This window comes from Bicyclus anynana, chromosome 1 (genome assembly GCF_947172395.1).
Source record: "Bicyclus anynana chromosome 1, ilBicAnyn1.1, whole genome shotgun sequence".
In the NCBI taxonomy this organism is placed as follows: Eukaryota; Metazoa; Arthropoda; class Insecta; order Lepidoptera; family Nymphalidae; genus Bicyclus; species Bicyclus anynana.
In genome coordinates, this window is record NC_069083.1 from 15251376 (window position 1) to 15275044 (window position 23669).

Consider the following 23669-nt stretch of genomic DNA (forward strand, 5'->3'; position numbering starts at 1 on the left):
TGCTTCACATTTCACTGCAATTCCTTTTGTCACAGTTTTAGTGGACTTGGTGTCAAGTCTCCATTGGATGTTACTTTAATTCTGATTTTAAAATACGACTTAAAGCTGATACCTAATCCTAGGTCAGCTGAACGTTTGCGAGTCGAACGTTTGTGTTGCGTGTTTCGCTCCTTGATGAACAGGTTTGCTTTATATTTAGAGTACCTTTGCATCCTTTTTTTTTTTATTAAAGGGGAACTGGGCACTTTAAGTAAATGTTAATTTATATTCATGTAATATTCTGCTTTTGTAATTTTAAAAAGCATATTATAATGTCCCTGTGAAATAATCCATTGTGATTAACACCTTTACTGCGGTACTGATACTTTCCCCTGGTGCAGAACGAGGTTTTTTGACCTCGTACTAAAGCATTATGTGGTGCGGAACGAGGTTTATCGAACTCCTAACGTTTACGAGGTCAATTGACCTCGTTCCGCAGCGAACGTGTTATAGCTGGTTTAACGTTTTCGGAAATTTGGCGCACCGCGTGTTTTCTTTTTGCGCGGGATATTAATTTTAAATACCTAATAACGGATTCATGTCTCACTGTTTATAACTAATGTGCCTGATATTTTATGTGTAAGTAAAACAAATAGTACATATTTTATTCCTATAAAAAATATATTTTTTTTTAAACACAATGCCCTGTGAATATAAATGAAATACCCAGATATAGGACCATATAGGTGGTAATTTTTTGAAACTATATTATTGTAAGAGTATAGATGTAGCGTATATACCTACCCGTAACATGTAGTTGTAAAAATTTGTGATATATTAATAATTTTAATACGAGTATAGCCAAACCAATGTGTCCATTGGATACCCTTTGTTAAAAGAATCTATTTTTCTAGTCTGGTTTTAAGTCACAAATACATGTTTAAAATGTTTAATCAATAGTGGTGTTTTATTGCCTACCCTGATTTTATATGTATAATAATTATTCTATTACATTATATATTAAGAACTAGGTAGGTAGTTGCGGTGTAAAAGATTGTTATATTTTGGTAATTTGGTATGTTAATCTTGTAACAAGTATGTCCTCTCAAATGAAATTCATACGTACTACTACCTAAATATAAAATTTAGACTAGAACGGCATCCGTGGCGCAGTGGTATGCGCGGTGGAATTACAAGACTGAGGTCCTGGGTTCGATCCCCGGCCGGGCCAATTGAGGTTATTTTAGTATCGTGTTACACAGAGAGAGATGAAGGTGAAGAGAATACAGAATAGCAATGCGATCGACTAGCATACTCAATAAGCAAACCTGTTCAGACGAGCTAAAAGCACGCCCCCTTACACCCGCATCAGAAAGTAGCATGCTCATGAATCGCACGTCTGTCGATTCTTGAGCAAGCTCGAAATAACCATGCTCATTATTAGCAATGTTGCGATACACATGCTAATAAGTAGCAATTACTCAATATGATCATGCTTTCGTGCTTGAAATGAGCATTGTGTTACTATCTAATTTCGGGGATATTTTTATTGACTAGACTAATGTCACATACAAAATGAAAGTCATCATGGAATTATAATTTATTTTATTATTTTACTCATAACATCTTTTCACTTAAAATACTCAGTTTCACTAATTCGCTAGAATTGTTATTTGAATAATTAATTATTTTAATAATTTATCAGACAATAATTGTCACAATTTTAAAACTCTTAATTATTCTTCGACAGGATAAGTAGAACCAAAAAATCAATTAAAAAAAAATCTAGTGAAATTACAGATACTTAGGTCTTAGTTCCTAGGTATTCCGTATTTTTTGATAGGTGGATTGGTTTTCTTTTGTGTTTGAAGCGAAATGAAAAGTGGAACCGTAACTCCACTTCGCTGAAATCACAGTTTTAACTATGGCGTTATTGCCAATCCATTTGCTCAAAAGCCGTATCCGGATAAGTAAATTATCTATATTTTACGAGTATAGCCGAAAGGTGTATCACAGCAACTCTAGCTTGAATTATTAAATTTTAATGTATTTGTTAACGCTGGCTCACAGCCTAAAATCTAAAATAGACATTTTATTATTAAATTACAAGACACTCGATAGAGTTAGGTACATTATATAATATTATAAATTATGTTTACTTTTTAAGTTACATTCTACATAGTTTTCTTTATGAAGATTGAAAATTCGAACACGAGTTTATACTATTTGAATTTCTGAGGTACAAGTAACTAAAGGTGCATTTTCACGATCTCTAACTACACATATGTGACACCTTATGTGTTCTGTGGTGATAGCTCACCTATGAAATAGTACAAGAGCTACATCTGATACAAGTACCAAAGCATTACTGAAAATTTTCTTTTAATTTTTAGTTACTCTAAGTTCTTAGTAAATACAACGAACCAAATATAATTATGGTATTTGGCACAAGTACCTACTTATTTTCGAAAAATGATCGTTTGTGATTATCTTTTATTTATGTATTTGCAAATTATTGCAATTTTTGGGTGTTTTGCATTTTTTTAAGTAAATAATTTCTATGAGTAGTTAATTAAATAATATATTCCACAAATTAATTATTTTCTTTACAAATTTTCAGAGATAAGCTTAAATAAAAATGTGTAAATACTCATATCTGTATAGTTTACTTATTTATGTACCTAAGCATATCTCTTTTGGGGTAATAGGATATTTAATAAATAAGTATGTAGGTAGTTAAATATTATTTCAGTGCCTATTGATAGACATAAATAGTTCTATAAGTACAAATTTATAAATAAATTTCAATGTTATGGCTATGCAATGTTTAAATGAAGATATGTTATCTATTTTAATGAATCTGCAATTTTATATCACTATGTGATGAAAATAACTCATTTACAATAATATTATATGCATGTTATTTATATTTTTATAGTCAGTTTATATATGTCGCAATTTATAAAGTATTTTACTTAATCATATTAAGTGAACTCTGTTTACTCAAACCACAAGTACCCTTCAATTATGAAGATCACACAACATATCACGGTATTAATCAACAAATTAATTAATAACGACACAAATATCTACATACTTACGAATGCAAACATTTCTTGCATTCTTACATACTGGGAAATATGCTGATTGCGCTACTGACAATTTGAGTAGCTACTGATGTCAAAAACCTGACCAGTAAAAACTTTGATTGAGGGCGCCACAAGCAGTTTTAACCGTCTGTGCTAAGAATGTCAGTAGAAGAAATTAGTTCCTTTGTTTTCCGCAACATGGCGACTTTTTTACTTTTCTGGTCAGGCGATACATGCAAGTAATTAATTGATACAGCCCTTTGTTCTAGTACCTACCTATATATCCACTTTTTACTGTTCATCAAACATCCATAGTATCAAATTTCATATTGTACTTCTATCTACATTCTAATTATACGGCAGTTATTTTCTGATCCTGGATAATTCCCATATAAGTAGGTACTTAGGTGTGGTAAATAATATCTGGTAGGTAGAGATTTTACTGTGATTGTGCATTCACATTTTTTTATACTACCTACCCACAGTAGTTTGTTGTGGGTAGGTAGAATAAAATAGTAGAACAAACCACCTTGTACCCTAACAAGGTGTTTTGTTCTACTACTATTATTATTATTATTGACTCTTCAGTTTCTGTCTGTATCGTATAGTAGGCCTAGAGATGCGCACTATGCCAATTTTCGAGATCGAGAAGAGAGAAAGACAAATGTCGACTAATAGCATCAGATAATCGAAAATAGCACTCTCTCTCTTTCGTCTTATTGAAATGAAAAGAGCAATATTTTCGATGGAGCCGCCATTGGTCGAAATTTGTCTTTAGTTGTGTCGAGACATTATGTCGTGGTGGGCTTCTTAGGCTTATTGGTGAGGTTAATTTTACATAGTCTCGTAAAAGAATTATCAAGCTTACCGCCACAATTTCAGGTTAATAACATGATAAGGTTTTAACTTCTAATTTCATAGGGGAATACAATCTTTATAGAGCAAAGGCTACGCCAAGATGTCAAATCTGTTCCCGCGCGTAAGTCTCCCTGTGTCGAACCAATCACGACCAAACAAATGCGCGTCTATTAGGAAACCTTATAGAGTTTGCAAACATCAGGACGCCTTAGTGTGGCCTTCACTTAAGGAATTTTAATTTTTGGCAGTAGACGATATATCTAAAGTATCGTGCGTATAAATTCACAAAAGGCCAACTTTTCACGAGAGTTATCACATTTTTCATGAGTGATATATGACTCCGCCGATTTTATCACATCTTCAAGCAATAATGCTTATATTATTTCATACTCGCTTATACTAAATTTTTAACTGTTATTTTTCGATTTGCGCTTAGAAAATACAATTCTAAGATAGAAATAAGAACAACAATTGCAGTTCCAGTGTACCCACTATTTACAGAGATTGTAGATTTTGTGATTGATAATTTTTTTCTAACACATACACAATTAGCATACGCTAATTTTCCAATTCAGCATACATAATATCCTAATTAGCATACGCTAATTTTCAATTCAACATACATAGTATCCTAATTAGCATACGCTAATTTTCCAATTCAACATACATAGTATCCTAATTAGCATACGCTAATGTTCCAATTCAACACATAACCTACTGAGAAAATTAAAGTGATATTAAAATCGATTTAGTGTATACGAGTTTGCTGTTATTCAGATGAATTTTATACCCCTAGATTGGAAGTTTCTTGACTATTATTTCAAACAGGATCTTAACTAGTTAATATACTTTATCCACAGTGACTCCTAACCCACATAATTCTCCTGTGGAAATACAGGATGTATGTTCATTGTATATTACGCATTTATAATATTAGTTGGGATATTACTTTAGGTGAGTACCTGTACTGAAACTGAAAGTTGCGAAATGTAGGTAGATATCTTACTAACTACCTACGCAATGAATATCTAAATGCGTAGGCTTACAGTCGATTGTATTTTTAACCTATGTAGAGATAATCAATCTTAAATGCGTTACCATCATAATGACAGGATTTAACCACTATTCTATTTTATGTTTAGAATCTAGGAATCGTAAAAGTGATATCATGCACTAAACTTAGAATCTATTTTTCAACCGATCTAATCACCTAGTGTTTATGAATCCGAATGAAGTGTTTTTTTTAAACAAAGTCTAATCGCTTAGGGACTAGGAAATTACAACACTGAATTCTACTTGACAGTAACCTAACACACTTTAAATTTGTGTAAAATTTACTCTCCTTTCTTTTATTAACAAAATTTCGAACAAAAAAGTGGTACACCAACTGTGTGCTTACAGTTTTATTTAAATTTAGAAATTTTAATTAATAGTGCCTAATCCTAAAAACTGTTTATCTGATTCAATAATAATAATAGGGGAAATTATCGTTATAATTTTGTAATAAATTCTGTTATTAGGTTAAATAAATTGTCCACTTCTCTATTCACGTCACGACCCTTCATTGGTAAGATATTCAAACCGTAACAACAATTATGACATCAAGTTGTTATTAATGTTCAAAGTTGACGTCATAAAATTCCAAGTATTCTTGTTAACATACAACTACGCCAAAATCAGGCTCTATTTCGAATAAACATCTACGCTAAAACTTGCTCAGAAGGCCCCAGATAATGGGAAAAGCTAACGCTTTAGCGTCAAGACTGTGTTGCGTATAAATGTAGGTATAATAGTTTGAGAAGCGGTACGCGGTGACAAGTATATGCTATGGGTAGACTGTAGTAATAACGCAGCCGTCGATGGGATTCATTCCTCTGCTGTTACAGTCCATCCCACGCAGTTCAAGATATTTTAGTCATTACAATTTCCAAAAAATGATTTCATTTAAAAGCATCTGCATGTCCTTTTAGTAAAGAAACTTTACCAATAGCTGTTTTATATTTCATCTTTTGTATGTTTGTTATTTTTTTTGCTAAACGCAATTCATTCCGCCGAACGCTAGAAAGGCATACTCCACTGGTTTGGTATTTCTGCGAATAAAATTAACCTCACGTACGACAAAAGTAGTATGCGTAAACCCGCGCAAGTTTTAGCGTACGTCCATAACTAATAATGTCAATGTTTTATGTGTTGCGTAGACCGGTGCGTCTATCACCATGAAATCTCAATATTTTTAAGTTGTGATAAAGCATCCTTATCTATATTGACCACAATGAGAGTTTCTCTACATTATTATAATTATTTATTATCTATATCAAATTATTCTAATAATCTTAAACTTAGGCCTTAAAGCTAGAATGTTGACAAGGAATGTGAAGTTCTGTCCTCATCATAATTATTTATTTAATTTAGTTTTATAAGAAGAATTATAATTCTCTTAAGAATAAATCACCCGTACCTAAGCTGACGGTGTTATGTAATAATTATTACAGATAACATAATCTTTATTTATATAATGATCACAGTAAAAAATCATCTAGTTAACTACGCGTATGTGCGCAATAATTTTCTAGTTTAGAGATTGATTCTAACAGGACAAGCCAAATTAATTATTCGCATAATTTAATAAAAAAAAAATTATAGTATATCTAATCACTCATTATTTATTAATGGTTTGAATGATAGAACTAAAGAAGTTACCTACATAAAAAAGTCAATAGGTATAATTAAAAGATATTTTTTTTCGATTTTTCAAATTTCGGATAATGACTAGACTAGTCTCTACGATGATTTCAGAAGTAAAAATTTTATTTAAATGTCACCAATCTTCAGTCCATGGTATATTTTAACTTGAGCAGACATAATATTCTTAGAACAAAATAACTATTTACAAAGTTGATTTAATTTAGATAAAACGTTCCATGATTGTAAACGGTTGTAAATTGTCTACAATTTTTCAACATTTATATAAAAAAGTAAAATCGAAGAGTCATAGTAAATCGTTACAGCTTTACGGTAACAATAGAATAATTCACACTTACTTAGTATCGCTAATCTAAATAATAACAACGAAATTCGGAGCTAACCTAGGTTAAGGCTCGTTAGGTTCACACAAGTTTTTCAAACATATGTATGTCTATGTATACAACAGTAAATAATTATTTTTCAAAAAAATAATGTATGAATATTTTGATCTAATCTAACATTTACATGTCAAACAAACATTAATATATAACTTTAGTAACCGTAAGAAAATATAATAATATATTACAAACGAATTATAAAATATAATAGTCAACACGGTCCGAGTCGACGAACAACAAGACGCGAACTCGAAATTCTCGAAAACGTTCGATTTTCAAACAGAGTACGAAATTACGAACAAATCACACAGACTTTTGTAAGAGCACGCAACGCGAGCGTTTCCACCCAGAGTCTAATAAAGAGACTTTGAACAAATGTAGCGATATCGCTGAGGGAAGGTAGCGGCGAGCTCGTTCACGAGTAGATGGTGATCACCTCGCGGCCGCCGCCGCGCACCATCAGCACCTTTTCGAGACCTTCGGTGAGGACTTCCAGGAACTCCATATCTGAGGAAATTTAAAAACTCACTTGGTTTAATCGATCGATAAAATAAAAGAGCTAAAAATTTAAAACAAAGTAAAAAGCATTCGATTTGGAAATGTAGGGAAATGTATGCCAATTTAACGCGTCTTATATCTACTGATAATGTCAATATTACCACAGAAATACCACTATTACGAAAGGAGAGCGACTTGTACGGATATATTGCTATAATGAACATAATTCGTGACACGTTATAAGACAGTACTATAGAGTTTATAATTACTATCAGCTTTTTGACTGAATAGTTTGAATATACTGACCAAGACCAAGGCGCGTTTGGTACCCTAGTAATTTTAATTTTAAGTTTTCGACCAATCATTATCACCATTACCACCATCACCATAAACTAAGCCTAATTTAAATAAATAAATTTTGACTGACTTAATTTTTTCACAAAAATATTAAAGAATATTGTTATAGGATGAAGAAAATTAATTATACAGAGGTCAAGGTAAACATATTATTTAAAATATTAATTTTTATTCTTTAAATAATTATCAGATAAATATTTAAGATTTATTTTTAAGATTTATTCATATAGATTTATTTTATGAATAATAATTAACATTTTTTATATTTATATAGCTTATAAATAAGAGCGATAGCCCAGTGGATATGACCTTTGCCTCCGATTCCGGAGGGTGTGGGTTCGAATCCGATCCAGGGCATGCACCTCCAACTTTTCAGTTGTGTGCATTTTAAGAAATTAAATATCACGTGTCTCAAACGGTGAAGGAAAAACATCGTGAGGAAACCTGCATACCAGGGAATTTTCTTAATAATCTGCGTGTGTGAAGTCTGCCAATTTGTATTGGGCCAGCGTGGGGCTATTGGCCTAACCCCTCTCATTCTGAGAGGAACTCGAGCTCAGCAGTGAGACGAATATGGGTTGATAATAATGAAATAAGAGTGTAATGACTTTATACGTACAATTGGATTCCCGTTCAAGTTTGGTGTCTCGCGGCGGGCCCGGCAGGTTGAGTATAACTAATTGTGCGTCGTGGGAGCGCGACACGATCACCTCGTTCAACTTCACGGCAGTGTGCATGCGCCGGACTGTGCCCTCGTCACTGAATTTATTACAAATATAACATTATATTACTTGTCTGATATACAGAATTTTCTCAGTTTTAGTTGCACTACTCCTCTGAAACGGCACGAGCGATTTTGATGCAAAACAATGATGCATTAACTAAAGCCGATTAGATCATAAACTTTTAGGATTTATTTAGGACAGTTCTTTTCCGTGGTTCTTTCAAAAAAGGCTTTAATTAATACGTCACTGGCTTAGCACCGCCTTCAAAATGATCAGAATGTAGCCCATACAATGTTATTTTTCGCTTTCTATTTTATTTTGTGATTTTAAAGTCGGTTAATTTTTTTTGTTATTTATACCTCTAATGATATAGTAATAATATTATCGTGTTCCAATCAAAAAAGATATTGGATAAAATTTCGTTTTTTATTGTTTATTATGTGGCAGTCAAAAATACATACAGCTCTTAATTTTGTCCATTCTACCATCAATCCCCATTTTCTTATAACTAGAAATAATTTATACGGCGAAACAACGTTTGGTGGGTCAGTTAGTAGGTACCTATTTATATATTAGTCGTATATGATGATATATAAAATGTTACATTATTTTAATAACTACGATATTAATGCAGTAATCAAAGAGGTATCACTCCCCGATCACGATTGTCTGGCAGATACTTGTATACTATGTTTTCTACTATTTTGTTTGTTATTGTTTTTCTTTTATATATAATTTTTAGCTAAATAATTAGATACTCGTAGTACAATAAAAGAATACACTTTCACAATAGTTGTTATAAAAGACAATTTAATAATTGTTATATTATCTTTCATAACAACTTTTAAAGGTTTGCTTGTTATGAAAGTGTATGTTATAAGAATGGTTTCCGATTGAAATTACAAAATTTATTTTATTTTTAATAATATGAATAATAAACTGAAATCATACAAAACTTGCGCGCGTGTGTGTGTGTGTGCATGTGTAGGTAGAACACTTACGGGGTGATGGTGGGCACGTTGGCGTTGCCGTTGGCCTTGTGGTTGAGCGCGTCGCCGTTGGGATTGCCTTCCTTGTGCTTGTCGGCGTCGTTGGGCGCGCTGGGCGACTCACACTGCGAGCGTTCATCGGGCGAGTCCCACATTGAATCGATTATGTGCAACAAACTACTTCGAAAGTCGTCCTAATTCCCATCGTTAATTCCAATGTTTCATTGGTCCATCGCAAAATTTCGTATCGCGCACCGAGAGTTGCACATGACGGATTCAAGGCGAATAAAACACGGGATGTCATATATTATTTAAATTGTTTAACAGTCACTGACTACGGACATTCAAACATTCACTCATAGCTAATGTGGTGAAGAACTAAAGTGAACAAATTAATGTGAATGAAATCATTGCCAAACATATGACCACCGTGTGTAAATTCGCTAGGACTCGTAATTAACTATAACCATGAGTAACTCAAATAAATTAAAACGGGAATAAAATAAAACATAATTAGCGGTGCACTTTGCTGTTATATAGGTATTGAGCGAATTCTTGGATATTGCAAGCAATTTGTAACATTCTTTTTTTATAACTAAATCTGATGTTAATTGCTTGTTACATCAGCACCCACAAAATAATTACATGTGGTTATATATTTTGAGGATTGGCGTATAAAATGCGTTCTAGCTTAATGTAAAATAAAAAATAAAAATATCAAATCAATCAATGGAATTTTGTATGATACATAATGAAGAGATCGACAAAGGCTGATAATGAGAGTAATCTGTTAAACAAGAAAAATCCATAGAATTACTTAAATAACAATCTTCAGAGAAATCTTAATTCCTTTGTATTAAATAATTAAGAACTTTCAGCTTTTATAGGGGCAATTATTTTAATGAAATTAATTTTATAAGTAACTAGTTTTCAACCAAGCTGATCGAAGTTTTAATCGAAATGTTTCAACCACTCTTGAAATAGCCTTGCTACTACATTGCATAGAATTAATATTCACCTTATCATCTTTATCCTTCTCATCCATTTCCGCCAGAGGGGGCGATGGTGCATCATCAGGCAGAGGCTCGGCACCTGGTTCAGCGAAACGAACTTTGCTGGCGGTCTTAACATCCGCATGGTGGTGATCCACTATTGCTTGAACCTGTGAATCGTATAAAAAAAATGTATTTAAAAGTCTAATATTCTGACAAGTTGGAACAAATACCCTTATTCATCAGCAAATAATTATGATTAAAAATAGCATAAAAGTTGCTATTTTTTATTTTCATTTTATATGTCATCTTTGAAAAAAGCTGATGCGGGTGCTGATATGATACTTTTTAATATTATTTTGTAAGTTTTATAAGCATTTTAACAGCAAAGCATGGCAAGATATTAAGATTTTGATTGTAATAATGACAATAGAAAGAAAACACATAAGATATAAGATAATAATAACACACAACATAATCTATGAGTAGACACTAGACATATAACACCGATATTCTAATAAAATGTGTAAGTGCACAACAGCGATAAGGATTGTGATGTAGTATAAATAGGTGACGTAAAACTGTACATCGAAAGCGACCACATTACGTATTAAATATAAAATACTGATATGTATAGAAGAGTATACAAAAATGATTGTAATGTATGAACATTTATAATGCACACCAACATAGACTGGAGTAATAAACTAATCTAATGAAATGATAACACAGTTCAGTTTCGAGGCAAATGCTATTCCTGCGAGTCCTCAATTATGTTATTCAACACGTTTAAAGCACAAGGCAAAATGGGGATGATAATTATCAAAATGCGAGAACTAGTACATTAGGGAAGAAATAAAGTTCTAAAATGCATATCAAAAGTGGACTCGATCGAGGGTAATGTATCCATTTTACCAAAGGCAACTTCTCCTCAGCATTTTGTTCATGATAGTCCACCAAATTTTGCATCTGTGTTGGCAGCGATAGACAAACGCATATTAGTTATTTAAAATATCATAATAAATATTACGATAAATAACAAGCCACGTTTCTCTTTACAAATGCATAGCACATAAAACATCGATAATGTGAAGAATTTAGCTTATATCCATCATGAATTACGTGATAATTAATATAATATGGATAGTGAACAAATTTAGGTTAAGGGACTTGCTTACCATTCCAAGAGACTCCTTTTTGTTAAGTCTGAGTTCTCGCAACATCTGATTGCGTTGTTCCATCATCAAGGTACGTTCGTAAGTGTAAGCTGATATATCGCTATCAGTCTAAAAAAAAAACAAAATCGAACAGTGTTATTACAACTAATAATCCAATTTAATCATTATAGTATTCACAACTATTTATTACCATTTCAACGACTTCGACTTCCGCTTCCAAACGTAGCTGGTAGAGGAACATTTTGAGGTCTTTTTTCATTTGTATAGAATTGTCTTCTATTTGTGCGACGGTAAAAATACGCATTTTACAGTTCTTCCAGGTGCGAGTTTGTTTTAATAAGAACGGTAATAACATTAACATCCCTCCGTCGTGAACAATCCACCAAATATCTATGTTACCAGAAACCTGGAACATAAAACAGTGTTCCATTAAGACTAAGGACAAAAAAATAATAAAAAGGACCGGCCAACGGATGACGCGCAAAAATTAATTTACCTTTTCAGTGGAATCTGGGAAGAAATTGATCCCTTTAGGGACAAGCATAGCCATTCTGGCTGCGGTTACCGTGCGAACGGTGTGCAAGAACACTTGCCAAGTGCGGTCATCCTCAGATTGTCGCCACCCGTAAGGCCATCCTACGATTACGGTGTTCGGTTTCAATCCACCTAATCCGGTTGTTTGAACGCTAACGGAGAAAAACAAAATGAATATTACATACAGAATTAATACCTTCACATAAGCCAAATAACAATATCTAAACCAAAAATGAACTATGTATGTTACTTAATCGAAAATGAATTAATCTAAGTATTTGTATTTTACGATTAGATAGGTACTGTCTATATAATTATTCGTAGGGCTAACCATAATAATATGCCAGTCTAATAATACAAATCATTTTTGTTTTCTATATGAAGATTATAAGTATCATTGCTGATGATCGTAATACGATATAGTAAATTTTTTAATTTGAAACATGTTTTTACTTTAATTATATTTAATTATATTTAGCAAATATCTACTCACAAATGACTTAAGCCATCGGCAATACTGTGAGATACTAGGACGTCTACGAATCCTTTGACCTTTTCTTCGTCCATGCATTTACGTAAGTTTTGCCTTGCCGTGCTGGCCTCTCCCGCACGTCTTGTGAAATCGCCACCCAGTACAGACACACATACTGTTAGACCTTTACCTAAATATAAAGAAATATGTATATTAGTGTCGCCATTACGAAGAGTTGCATGAAATTTCTTTTATTGAAGACGACTCGTCAATCTATCAATCTATATATCTCTGAACATCCTTTGGCTATGATTACAATAAAAACAGTTAATTTTTAAACAAATATCAGACAATATTAATTATCTTACCAGCTTTAAGTTGACTGGCAAAAGCCAACATTTTGCGGTATTTTGGATTTAAATCATCATTCAGTTTAGCGAGTACAAGAACTTGTGGTCGCCAATTCTTAGTATGTGGCGGTCCCTGTTCAAGACGCAACAAGGAGTAACGCGCTGCTGAAAGCGCTAATCCTCGTAGACCATCGCCCCACTCTTTCTCAGCACTGAAAATTATAAACGATGATTAGGAATAAAATTTCAAAGATTATTTCATTTGAAAGTAAAATAAGTGGCATAAATGATAGTCTTACCCTCGGTATTCGATGTATTTATAAATGAGGCCAGCCATGCCCATAGCAATCAAAGCATAAAACCATGACGTCATAAACATGATGGAGATGCATAGGACCAGACCAGCAAGAGATAGAGACCTGCAAACGTGTAAAACTTCAGTGTAAAATTTATAATTTTATAAAGCGTATATGACATAATATGTAACACTTACCAATGGTAGTAACGGAACCTTGGTCGCCAGTTGGGTGTTTTCAAAAGTGTTTGTAAAGCACAGGCGAGGTTGACGAATCCGTAGCACATAAGGAAAAACATCGAGAGCAGTGGCGCAAGGATATCAACGTTACCAAGAAGGATCCCGCATTGGCAGATAACCATAGTTAACAGTAAAGCTCTGTTGAATAACAAAATGTTATTATTATAAACACCGCAATATCAAAGTTTATAAATTAATTAATGCTGACAATATAAAATACCTTGTGGGTTCTCCTCGGCTAGACGAAACAGCAAAAGGAGCAAGGAATGGTATAATCTCATCTTTAGCGATCGCCTGGAGCAGACGTGGGGCACCAGTTAATGATTGTAGTCCAGCGCCCAGTGTAGATAAGAATGAGCCAATTAAAATGACCCATTGATTAGGCCACGCCATGTTAGCTACGACAAGCTTACCACCAATAGATTGTCCAAATCTAAAAAAAAATAAACAATATATTCCATTTTATTTTCCTATGATCTAGTAGGTCTGGGAGTAAGTATCAAAAATATGTTATAAATTAAAGTCCGAAAATTTATAAAATAACCAACTTCTTGTTTTTAATAAGATCCTCAACTGAAATAAGCAGGATGGTTGAAAAAATTGATAAAGATTATAAACTTGAAACCATATTCAAAGACTATGCAAGATTCGGAAACACACAAAGTGACGGGAAGCATATAACTTTAACAAATCTAGATAAGTGGCTTAAAGAAGTAGGTATAATAGACGGGAAAAAAGTTTCGACTACAGATACAGCTATTCTTTTTCAACGTTGGAAATCCAAAACTATTGATTTCAAGCAGTTCATGCAATTTATTGAAATTTTAGCAAAAGAAAACAAAGTAAGTATTGATACATTGAAAAATAAACTCCTTAAAAGTGAAACACCAGGTACATCGAAAGCAACAAAAGTGGAAAAATCGAATGTTGTAAATAGAATGACGGATACTTCAAAATATACAGGTACACACAAAGAGCGTTTCACCAAAGAAGGAAAAGGTAAAGGAAAGGCTGGAAGAGAAGATGTAACAGAAAATGATGGATATGTGCAAGGTTACAAACACAAAGATACCTACGAAAAAAAATCAAAGTAATTATCTTACTTGTCACGCAGCAACAAGTTGTCTACAGTTCCAGCAAAGAGTAGTACACAAGACAAGTAAACAGTCGAAGTCGTTAGGATAGCTCCAATGGTTCCGATGGGTATACTCTTTTGTGCGTCTGCTAAATCTCCAGAACGATTGGACCCGGCCATAATACCTATACACAATAAAAAAATTGGTTTAATAATAATTATAGACATGTAGATGTGTTTATTTCATATTTAATCCTGTATAATACCTGTCACAGATGGGAAGAATATCCCAATCAATATAGTAAAGGTAGTTGTAAGATCGGCGTATATTTGATTGTAAGTAGGCCTTTCCATTTGTTCTATGTCATCCGGTTCCTTGCCATATGCTATGTATTGACCAAGTTCCAGAAATGAATCTTGCAAATTATCGAAAAACACTCCGCTGGCTAAGCCCTGTAACACACGGATGTTTTCACGAGATTCGTTATATTTACTAACATAATATGAGTATAACTATATTCTATGAATACCTTGATTCCTTGTACTACGCTAACTTCATGTGTTTGATAATATGGGTCACACGTGTTATTCGGGCAAAACAGTTGATGCAATTCACCTCCGACATCTTTAGTGCAATTGTTTATATTTATGTCCTTTAGTAAGCGTTTTCCAAGTACACACATCCTAAAATTATTGAAATTATTATTTTAATGTTAAACAGTAAATTCTATTTTTTGTTACATAGAGTATATTATACCAAATATAAAAATGGCTTACTGAAGTTTATCGTTTCCATTGAAGTTCACAAAGATACCGGCGTAGACAGCAGAAATGGAAAGTATTACACAAGCCAGTGCTATTGTTGCGAATTTGTTGACGAACTTAACTCCAACAAAGACCACCATACTCATAATTAACAGTAAGCCCGTTCCGTAAACGCGGAAATTGTTATACATAGCATCTGGATCCTTTGTGAAATCACCAAAGATGGACATCCACGGAGCCATATAGGTCTGAAAAAAAGCATAAGTCAGTACTTATATCAGAACTATCTTTTAACTGCTAATAAATGCATCGAATAACATAAAATTTCGTATGAGAAATATTTTTTGCGATCTCGTTTTGGGGAAGTTTTTATGCCGCTATAAAAACGGACGTTTTAAGAAATTTGGTGCGGCACTATCAAATTTATTTTTTATGATCCCCAATATACGTGCAATCCATTTAATGGTTTCATGTACGTAAGGCTATAAAAAAATTGCGTTTGTAGAATTTACAAAACGGTTGTAAGACTGTCGTGCTATATGGATTTGAATGTTGGGCGGTGAAACTATGGATAGTAAAAAAATGCATGTGAACAAAATGCGTACGTTGAGATGGATATGTGGTGTGACAAGAATAGATAAAATAAGAATTGAGTATTTCAGAGGAAGTCTGAAAGTGGCGCCAGTGACAGAAAAATTGAGGAGTAGAAGGTTAGCTTGGTATGGACTTGTAATGCGTAGAAAGGAAAGTCATATTACTAGAAATATGTTGAATGGCTGGATTGTGTGAAAGAGGACATGTGTGTAAAGGGAGTGGAGGATGAGTTGTCGAGTAATAGAGACGAATGGAAAAGACATATTTTTCCGATCCCACATAAGTGGGATAAGGGAAAGGAGATCTTGATGATTCTTACCAGTACGATTTCAACAGCACCAACGATATACATAGCAGCTGCTAGAGTGGTTCCTGTATAGAAGAGCATACCGACTGCGCCTCCACACTCTGGTCCCAACGATCGACCGATCATGAAGTACGACCCGCCTGCGGGCACCACACCGTTCGTTGCAATCGCCGACATTGATATCGCTGTTAACATGGTCTGGAAATAGATGATTTAGATATCGTTAGGAAGGTCGGTTTCAGAAATACTGTTAAATTGCTGAGGTATTCTGTAGTGGTTTACAACTGCAATATATAGGGATACTTAGGTAAATATCTACATATACTCGTAAAAGCGCAAGGTCATTTATTACCAAAGATCGATATTTCGTGATGTACTCTTGACGTATAAGGATGAAATTTGGTATAAGTAAATAAATATTTATTTATTTACTTATACTTTTATGTACTATTAAGTAGATGTCCATTAAGAACGTATTTTGCGACAGGGTCCGATTAAGGAGGTCTGAGGGTGGATAAAATTCACTAGCGACCGCTATATCAAAACCAATATTTTAAAATAAAAAACCAAAATTGTTTATACAAAAATGTAAAGTTTGTGGTATGGTACGGGGCAATCTCTGAATCTACTGAACCGACTTATGAAAATTCTTTTATCACTAGAGACCCACGTTACTTGTAAGTGTCATATACTATATTTTATCCCCATATTCTCGCTGCCACGGGAACTACGCGGGTGACACCGTAGGGTGTCGTCTAGTTGATTATAAAAATTCGTCATTTACCGTACAACAGCATACAAGCACGATCAAGAAGCCCTGGATAGCGCCAGCAGTGCCCACCACCCACGTGAGGCGGATGAAGAGGATCACGCCGAAGATGTTCTGTATGCAGGGGAGATACACTCCGATGAGGGTTCCCATGCGGGCCGGGGGCGCTGGCTTGGGCGCATCTGGATCCGCCGTGGACGCCGTGGGGATGGTGTTCGAATAGTCTGCCAGGGAACTGAGGAATGTAGCCGCTCGGGGTCTGTCTTCGATTTCCTCCTGTAATGAAATTATTACAATTAATAAAAGTGGATGCGTAAATTATTTAAAAACCAGCAGACGCTCGCGACTCCGTCCACGTAAAATTCAGTTTTTTACAAATCTCTTGCGGGTATCATGGATTTTCCGGGACAATAAAGTAGCCCATGTTCTACTTCAATGTACTTAATACTCAATACTCAATATTCAATACCAAACTTCATCCAAATCTGATGAGTGAAGTGAAATTAAAAAATAAACTAAGTAGGCAATACTAAATCAAATAAAAATTCATAATCGTTTAAAACCATACCTAAATACTTATATCAGAATCAGAAACTACTATATAGTATAAAGCGGCAATATAATATTTAAGACTTGTTTATGACAATATTCCAGCTGTGATATACAAGAGTTAGTTTTGATTCTGCAACGTAATAGAGATTCAACGAAGCCAGTCTCGAAAGTGCTCGTATTTTATTCACGGACCATTTGCATCGCTCGCCGTGCCTCGAGATGTTCAGGCAGCCTTCATCGGTAAGTGTCGTTCCTATTTTGGTAGCGAGAATATACTAAAGTATTATATGTCTAATGTAAAGCCATTTTATCTTGTAAAACATCTGAGTTGTGAAATTAGACGATTTTATAACGGTTTTCAAAAAAGAGAACGTACTTTGTACGACTGTAGATATGTATGTTTTATAATGTATGTCACTATATTGTATCTCGGAAAGTATGTAAAGTCGTCTGCTAGTAAATCTGTATGGAGATAGAGAGTTCCAAAGAGAGAATTAGACGTGTCTCAATGGACGAAGAAAGAGAGGAAATAGTGCACAAATTTTTGCGAACACGCTTGTCTATTAAAGTATTGAGATTAGCCATCAATTTCAAAATGAGATTGGCCTCTGTTGCTGAAATTGTGAAGGCCATGTGCCCATAATAATAATAATAATAATAATAATAAAGCCTTTATTAACAATCTTATAATTTACATTTAATCTTAATCTACACATGAATTACAATACAAACAGGTTTATGTAAATTAATGCTATTTTTTTTTTTTCTTTTAGACACCGGTTTTTGGATTGTCTTGCTTTTCAGCATAGGCCTCCCCAAGTATTCTCCACAAAGATCTATCCCGTGCTTTCCGCGTCCAAGTTATTCCTGCTACCTTTTTGATGTCGTCTTCCCAACGACGATGCGGTCTTCCTTTACTTCTTTTTTTGTATCTAGGACACCATTCTGTTACTTCTTTGGCCCATTTTTCAGTCTTGCTTCTTATTAGATGTCCAGTCCATTTCCATTTTAGTTTTTTAATTTGGTATTTAATATTTATAATCTTGGTTTGTTTTCTAATTTTTGTTAGTCGAACTTTGTCTTTTAATTTTATGTTAAGCATACTTCTTTCCATTCTGTGTTGACAAACTTCTAATGATTTAATGTTTTCATTAGTGCAACTCCATGTCTGACATCCGTAGGTCATGCTTGGTAGAACACAGGTATTAAATATTTTCTTTTTATCTTTAATTTTCATATCCGAGTTTTTCATAACATCTTTTAAGGTCCAGTATCTCTTCCATCCTATGCTTATTCTATTTTTGATTTCTTTAGTTGTAAGGTCTGTGGGAGATATGATTTGACCTAGATATGTATACTCGTTTACATATTCCAATTCAGTGATATTGTTAGGAATAACAGGAATCTTAATGCAATTTGTCATAAGCTTGGTTTTTGCTGTATTCATTGACAATCCGACCTTTTCGCTTTCATGTAATAGTTGTTCAATCATGTCCTGTAGGGTCCTAGGATCTTCGCATAATAAAATTAGGTCATCGGCGAATCTAAGGTGGTTTAATAGTACTCCATTCACATTAATGCCAAATTTATTCCATTCGAGTTGCCGAAAAATATGTTCTAGAATTGCCGAAAAGAGTTTAGGTGATAAAGGATCTCCCTGTCTAACTCCACGTCTAATGGGAAAATATTCTCCAACTTTTTCTGTGCGTATTTTGGCTTTCATATTTCCGTATATGTTTTTTATTATGCGAATGTATTTGCTATGTATGCCTTGTGAATTAAGGGCTTCCCAAAGTTTCTCATGTTTGATTGAGTCAAATGCTTTATTGTAGTCTATAAAGGCTAGGTAATATTTTATTCCATATTCATTGCATTTCTGAATGATTTGTTTTATGGTATGAATGTGGTCGATAGTTGAGAAGCCACTTCTAAACCCAGCCTGCTCTTTTGGTTGATTTTCGTCTAAGGTCTTTGTTAATCGCTCTAATATTATTTTGGAGAATATTTTATACACATTAGACATTAACGAAATAGGTCTGTAATTCGAAATATCGTCCGTTTTTCCTTTTTTATGAAGTAAAATTATAGTCGACGTAGTCCATTGATGGGGTATATATTCAGTTTTTAAAATATCATTGAATAGATCCGTAAGCGTATGCAAAATGGTTTCTGATGCCCCAATTAGAACTTCGTTGCAAATATTATCTTCGCCTGGTGCTTTACCTCTCTTTTGTGTTTTTATGGCTTTGATAACTTCGCCTCTTAGTATGGTTGGAATTGGTTCTTCAGCTACTTCCTCGTTGCTTAAAGTTGACGTTGTGGGCTCGTCACTGTAAAGTTGTCGGTAATAATCAGTCGCTATTTCTAGTATTTCGTTTCTTTTAGATATCTGTTTTTTAGTTTTCTGGTGTGTTACTTTACTAATCCAATCTCTGTTTTCTTGAAGTTCTTTCCATGTATTTTTAATTCCACCTGATTTTGCAATGTGCCATTGAATTGTTTCCGTTCTTAATTTATGTCTGTATTTCCTTATTTCTAAATTAATTTTTTTACTTAGTTCAGTTATCTCTTGTTTATTGATTTTTCTGTTGTCAAATAAATGTGCTCTTTTTTTAATTAAGTCTCTTGCTACTGGTCCTAATTTATCTTTGAGTGTTTTGTCTCTTTCTAGTTTTTTCTTGGTTAATTTAATTTGTTCTTCTAGAGTATCGTACTTTTCTTGTACTGTTCTTAGTTCTTTTATTAAAATTAATTTAGTTTTCAGAGACTCTAAGACGTCACTCGGCATGGGTAGCGTAATGTGTTGTTTTGAATTTTGTATGCTTTTTCTTGATCTCTTTGGCTCAGATATATGCAAGTCACTTCGAAGTAATCTGTGATCAGTATTGAAGTTGAACTTGTTAAGAACTTCCACATTTAAGAAAAGGTTTGGTTTATTTGTAATTATGAAATCTATTTCATTTTTTACAAGGCCGTTAGGAGATATCCACGTCCATTTTCGTTCGAATTTTCTTTTATAAAAACTATTCATAATATGTAAATTATTTTCCAACGCGTAGTTTATCAATCTGTGTCCATTGTCATTCCTTTTGCCCGTTGTATAGGGTCCAAGTATTTTATCTTCGTTTTTTCCTCTCTGGCCAATTTTACTGTTGAAATCTCCCATCACAATTACAGTGTTATATAAAGTCTCCATCTGTTTATTTAGATTTTCGTAAAACTCATTTTTTATTTCTTTTTTGGCTTCCTCGGTAGGAGCATATATCTGAAAGACTGAAGTTGGATGTTTGTGACCAGGAAGTATGATGTTCAAGATAGCTATTCTATCTGACACTCCTATAAATTCTATTATATTATTTTTCAGATAGTTTTTAACTAAGAAACCCACGCCGTATATCCCTGGTATCACGTTTTTATAATATAAAACATACTCTTCATGCTCTTCAATTTTTTTCTGTTGATCTACGAACATCACTAATGCCGAGGATATCCCAATTTATAATATTTAATGCTTGTTCTAATTCTGTTAAATATTCCTGCCATGTGCCCATAGGTATACTTAATAAAACTGCATTTACATTGCGCACTTAAAGAGAACCTACTAACAAACCAACTGTTTGAAAGTAGCTTGAGTGCTTTATGGTGATAAAAAAAAATCCTTTGTTGTGAGCTCTTTACGGACCAAGGCGATATGAAAGCCTTGAGCCGCCAGCATCCAGCGGTTCCCTGCAACACGCTAAATGCCTTCGGTCTACCTAGTGTGGGGTCAACCAACACCGCGATTTCCAGGCGGGGTCACTATTCCAGCACCTTGTGATCCCAACGCCCATCAGCTCATCGAACTAAGCCTGCCTTGCCTTTTAGGTATTTATTTTATTTTTATCGAACATAGACTTACCTAAAAATAAAATTTGCATTTCATCTATCACCTATCGAGATTTATCTGAGCGTGTAAAGCGATCCCCCTGAATGCAGATGGATTACGGATAGGTTATAGGTGAGCTCTTATCGAATCTTGTCGATTTAGTTTGCGAATTGAAATTTCAGGCACATATTCGAACCGTGTGCCAAGATTTTCTCTAAAATTTTTCAATCCACTCTTTTTATGTCCAAAATGGTGTAGGCAATTATTTTTAGAGCGTGTTTAATATTATACTTTGTCCGCATGGAATTAACTTTTTCACAAATCCATCGGGAACCATGGATTATTGGGATAAAAAGTAGCCTGTCTGTTAATCCATGCTATAATATACCTCAATACCAAATTTCAGCTAATTCGGTTCAGTATCATCAAAATCATCAAAATCATCAGTTTTCGCTAATCTCGGGAAACCATGGATTTTTTTAGGGATATAGAGTAACTAACATCCAAACAAACATCCAAACATCCATACAAACTTTCGCGTTTATATTTAGATTACATGTAGGATTATGTTTTAATGGTCTTTCTCATGCTCTATTGCCGGTTGGTAGGGTTACGGTGATAATGTACAACTCTTTTACGATCACTATCAGATGTTAATGATAATGACCAGGACCAACAACCGACCATAGTTGTTCCTTTCACCAGAGAAATTTTACAGAAACAAAAAACTCAATAATTCATAGCCTGACCACGAATTTGAACCTAAGAGCTTTTTTAATGTCGTACGCTTGAATATAATCTGATGGAAAGCGATGATATGGTCTAAGATTAAGCTTGCCTAGAAAATTTGTGTTTACTCTTGCTTTGAAGGTGCTCAAATTATACGAACACAGAAGCTGGAAGGACATTCCACATCTTAGCTGTTAGAAACGTTTATGCGGGTCGATTGGATGTCGACAATAAAATAATGCCATTGTGCACGGCGTCTTGCTGTTCTGTGGTAGAAGGAACTAGATTGTAAAGCTCCTGTGCAGACTCTCCAAGCAACAGTACATGGCTGATATATCTGAAGTTACTTTTGCTAACCACTGAAGCTATAAACTAGTCAAACTTCTAATAACCCTTAAAATAAATCGATAGGCGCGTTATTAGCAAACCTACAAATCATGAAACGTTTTAAGCCCCCGCGGTTTTGTACCCATCGTAAATTTTCGCTTGCAATAAAGTGTGCCGCACCACCAGCCATTTATTACTGAGCTTTTTCCTATTTGTTTCCATTTGTCCTGTCGCCATTACCCGCCACTTTATTTAAAATGTGGATCTCTTTGGGATTACGAACGTAATCAAGGGTTTTTGTTCGTACCACGATCCGCATTTTTTACACGAATATGTAGTATGTATCTACAAGGAGCCACTCAGCAAACTCGAATATGAAGCCTTTCTTGAAGCCTTTTTTTTATTTTTAACCGACTTAAAAAAAAGGAGGAGGTTATCAATTCGTCGGAATTTTTTTTTTCTTTAAATAATATTTGCCAAATCTTTAAATATAACCAATATTCGCATTCCCCTCCAACTAGTCGGGAAATACTGTATTAGGAGTGGGTACAATAGACCAACGGGGCTGGGATCGAACCACTAAGCCTCGGTGATGAGTCCGACCATTCTTACCTTTGGGCTATTAAGGCTTCAATAATTGCCTCATTGTTTCAGTGGTTGACTTCAGCCTCATTTGTTTAAAAGAAAAGAAAAATTTTTCAACATTATAATAACACCCTGGTTTTTTGTACGTAAAACACGTTGAAACTTATAAATTTATTTTATCTATAAAGAAAGAAAGAAAAAACATTTGTTTCAAAAACTGTGCCACACGTAACCCCTTAACACTATTGTAGTGGAGGATATACAGACTACTTAGGCAAGTCAAAAACCAAAGAAAAGTAGTCATCAGTGCAAAAAGCATCAGAACACCACTATGTCTTATACTACGAGTAGTAATAAGAATACATTACTCATAGGTACCTACAATATATGTCGTTGATTATTCATATACTCGTATCTTAACTACCGTAAAACCTAACCATAGAGCTATGCACATTCAGGAAA

The 23669-nt window shown here is 34.0% G+C and overlaps 1 protein-coding gene across 8 annotated transcripts in view; it reads right to left on the reverse strand.

The window, feature by feature from the left end:
* Nucleotides 1-1564: 1564 nt before the first annotated feature.
* LOC112044215 (solute carrier family 12 member 4) overlaps nucleotides 1565-23669 on the reverse strand; it is a 424075-nt gene continuing 401970 nt past the window's right edge. For 6 of the 8 annotated variants that reach the window (XM_024079967.2, XM_052882936.1, XM_024079966.2 and 3 more), the window contains exons 4-22: nucleotides 17165-17425; nucleotides 16393-16578; nucleotides 15492-15727; nucleotides 15245-15398; nucleotides 14981-15167; nucleotides 14743-14899; nucleotides 13860-14072; nucleotides 13598-13777; nucleotides 13404-13523; nucleotides 13123-13316; nucleotides 12776-12944; nucleotides 12245-12434; nucleotides 11939-12154; nucleotides 11749-11856; nucleotides 11486-11539; nucleotides 10597-10740; nucleotides 9591-9772; nucleotides 8484-8623; nucleotides 1565-7516 (exon numbers count right to left, since the gene is read on the reverse strand). In XM_024079967.2, coding sequence (XP_023935735.2) covers nucleotides 7425-7516; nucleotides 8484-8623; nucleotides 9591-9772; nucleotides 10597-10740; nucleotides 11486-11539; nucleotides 11749-11856; nucleotides 11939-12154; nucleotides 12245-12434; nucleotides 12776-12944; nucleotides 13123-13316; nucleotides 13404-13523; nucleotides 13598-13777; nucleotides 13860-14072; nucleotides 14743-14899; nucleotides 14981-15167; nucleotides 15245-15398; nucleotides 15492-15727; nucleotides 16393-16578; nucleotides 17165-17425 — 3183 coding nt within the window. In that variant the 3' untranslated portion in view covers nucleotides 1565-7424. The remainder of the gene's footprint in view (nucleotides 7517-8483; nucleotides 8624-9590; nucleotides 9773-10596; nucleotides 10741-11485; nucleotides 11540-11748; nucleotides 11857-11938; nucleotides 12155-12244; nucleotides 12435-12775; nucleotides 12945-13122; nucleotides 13317-13403; nucleotides 13524-13597; nucleotides 13778-13859; nucleotides 14073-14742; nucleotides 14900-14980; nucleotides 15168-15244; nucleotides 15399-15491; nucleotides 15728-16392; nucleotides 16579-17164; nucleotides 17426-23669) is intronic. The other 2 variants (XM_024079973.2, XM_024079972.2) reach the window with 2 other exon arrangements.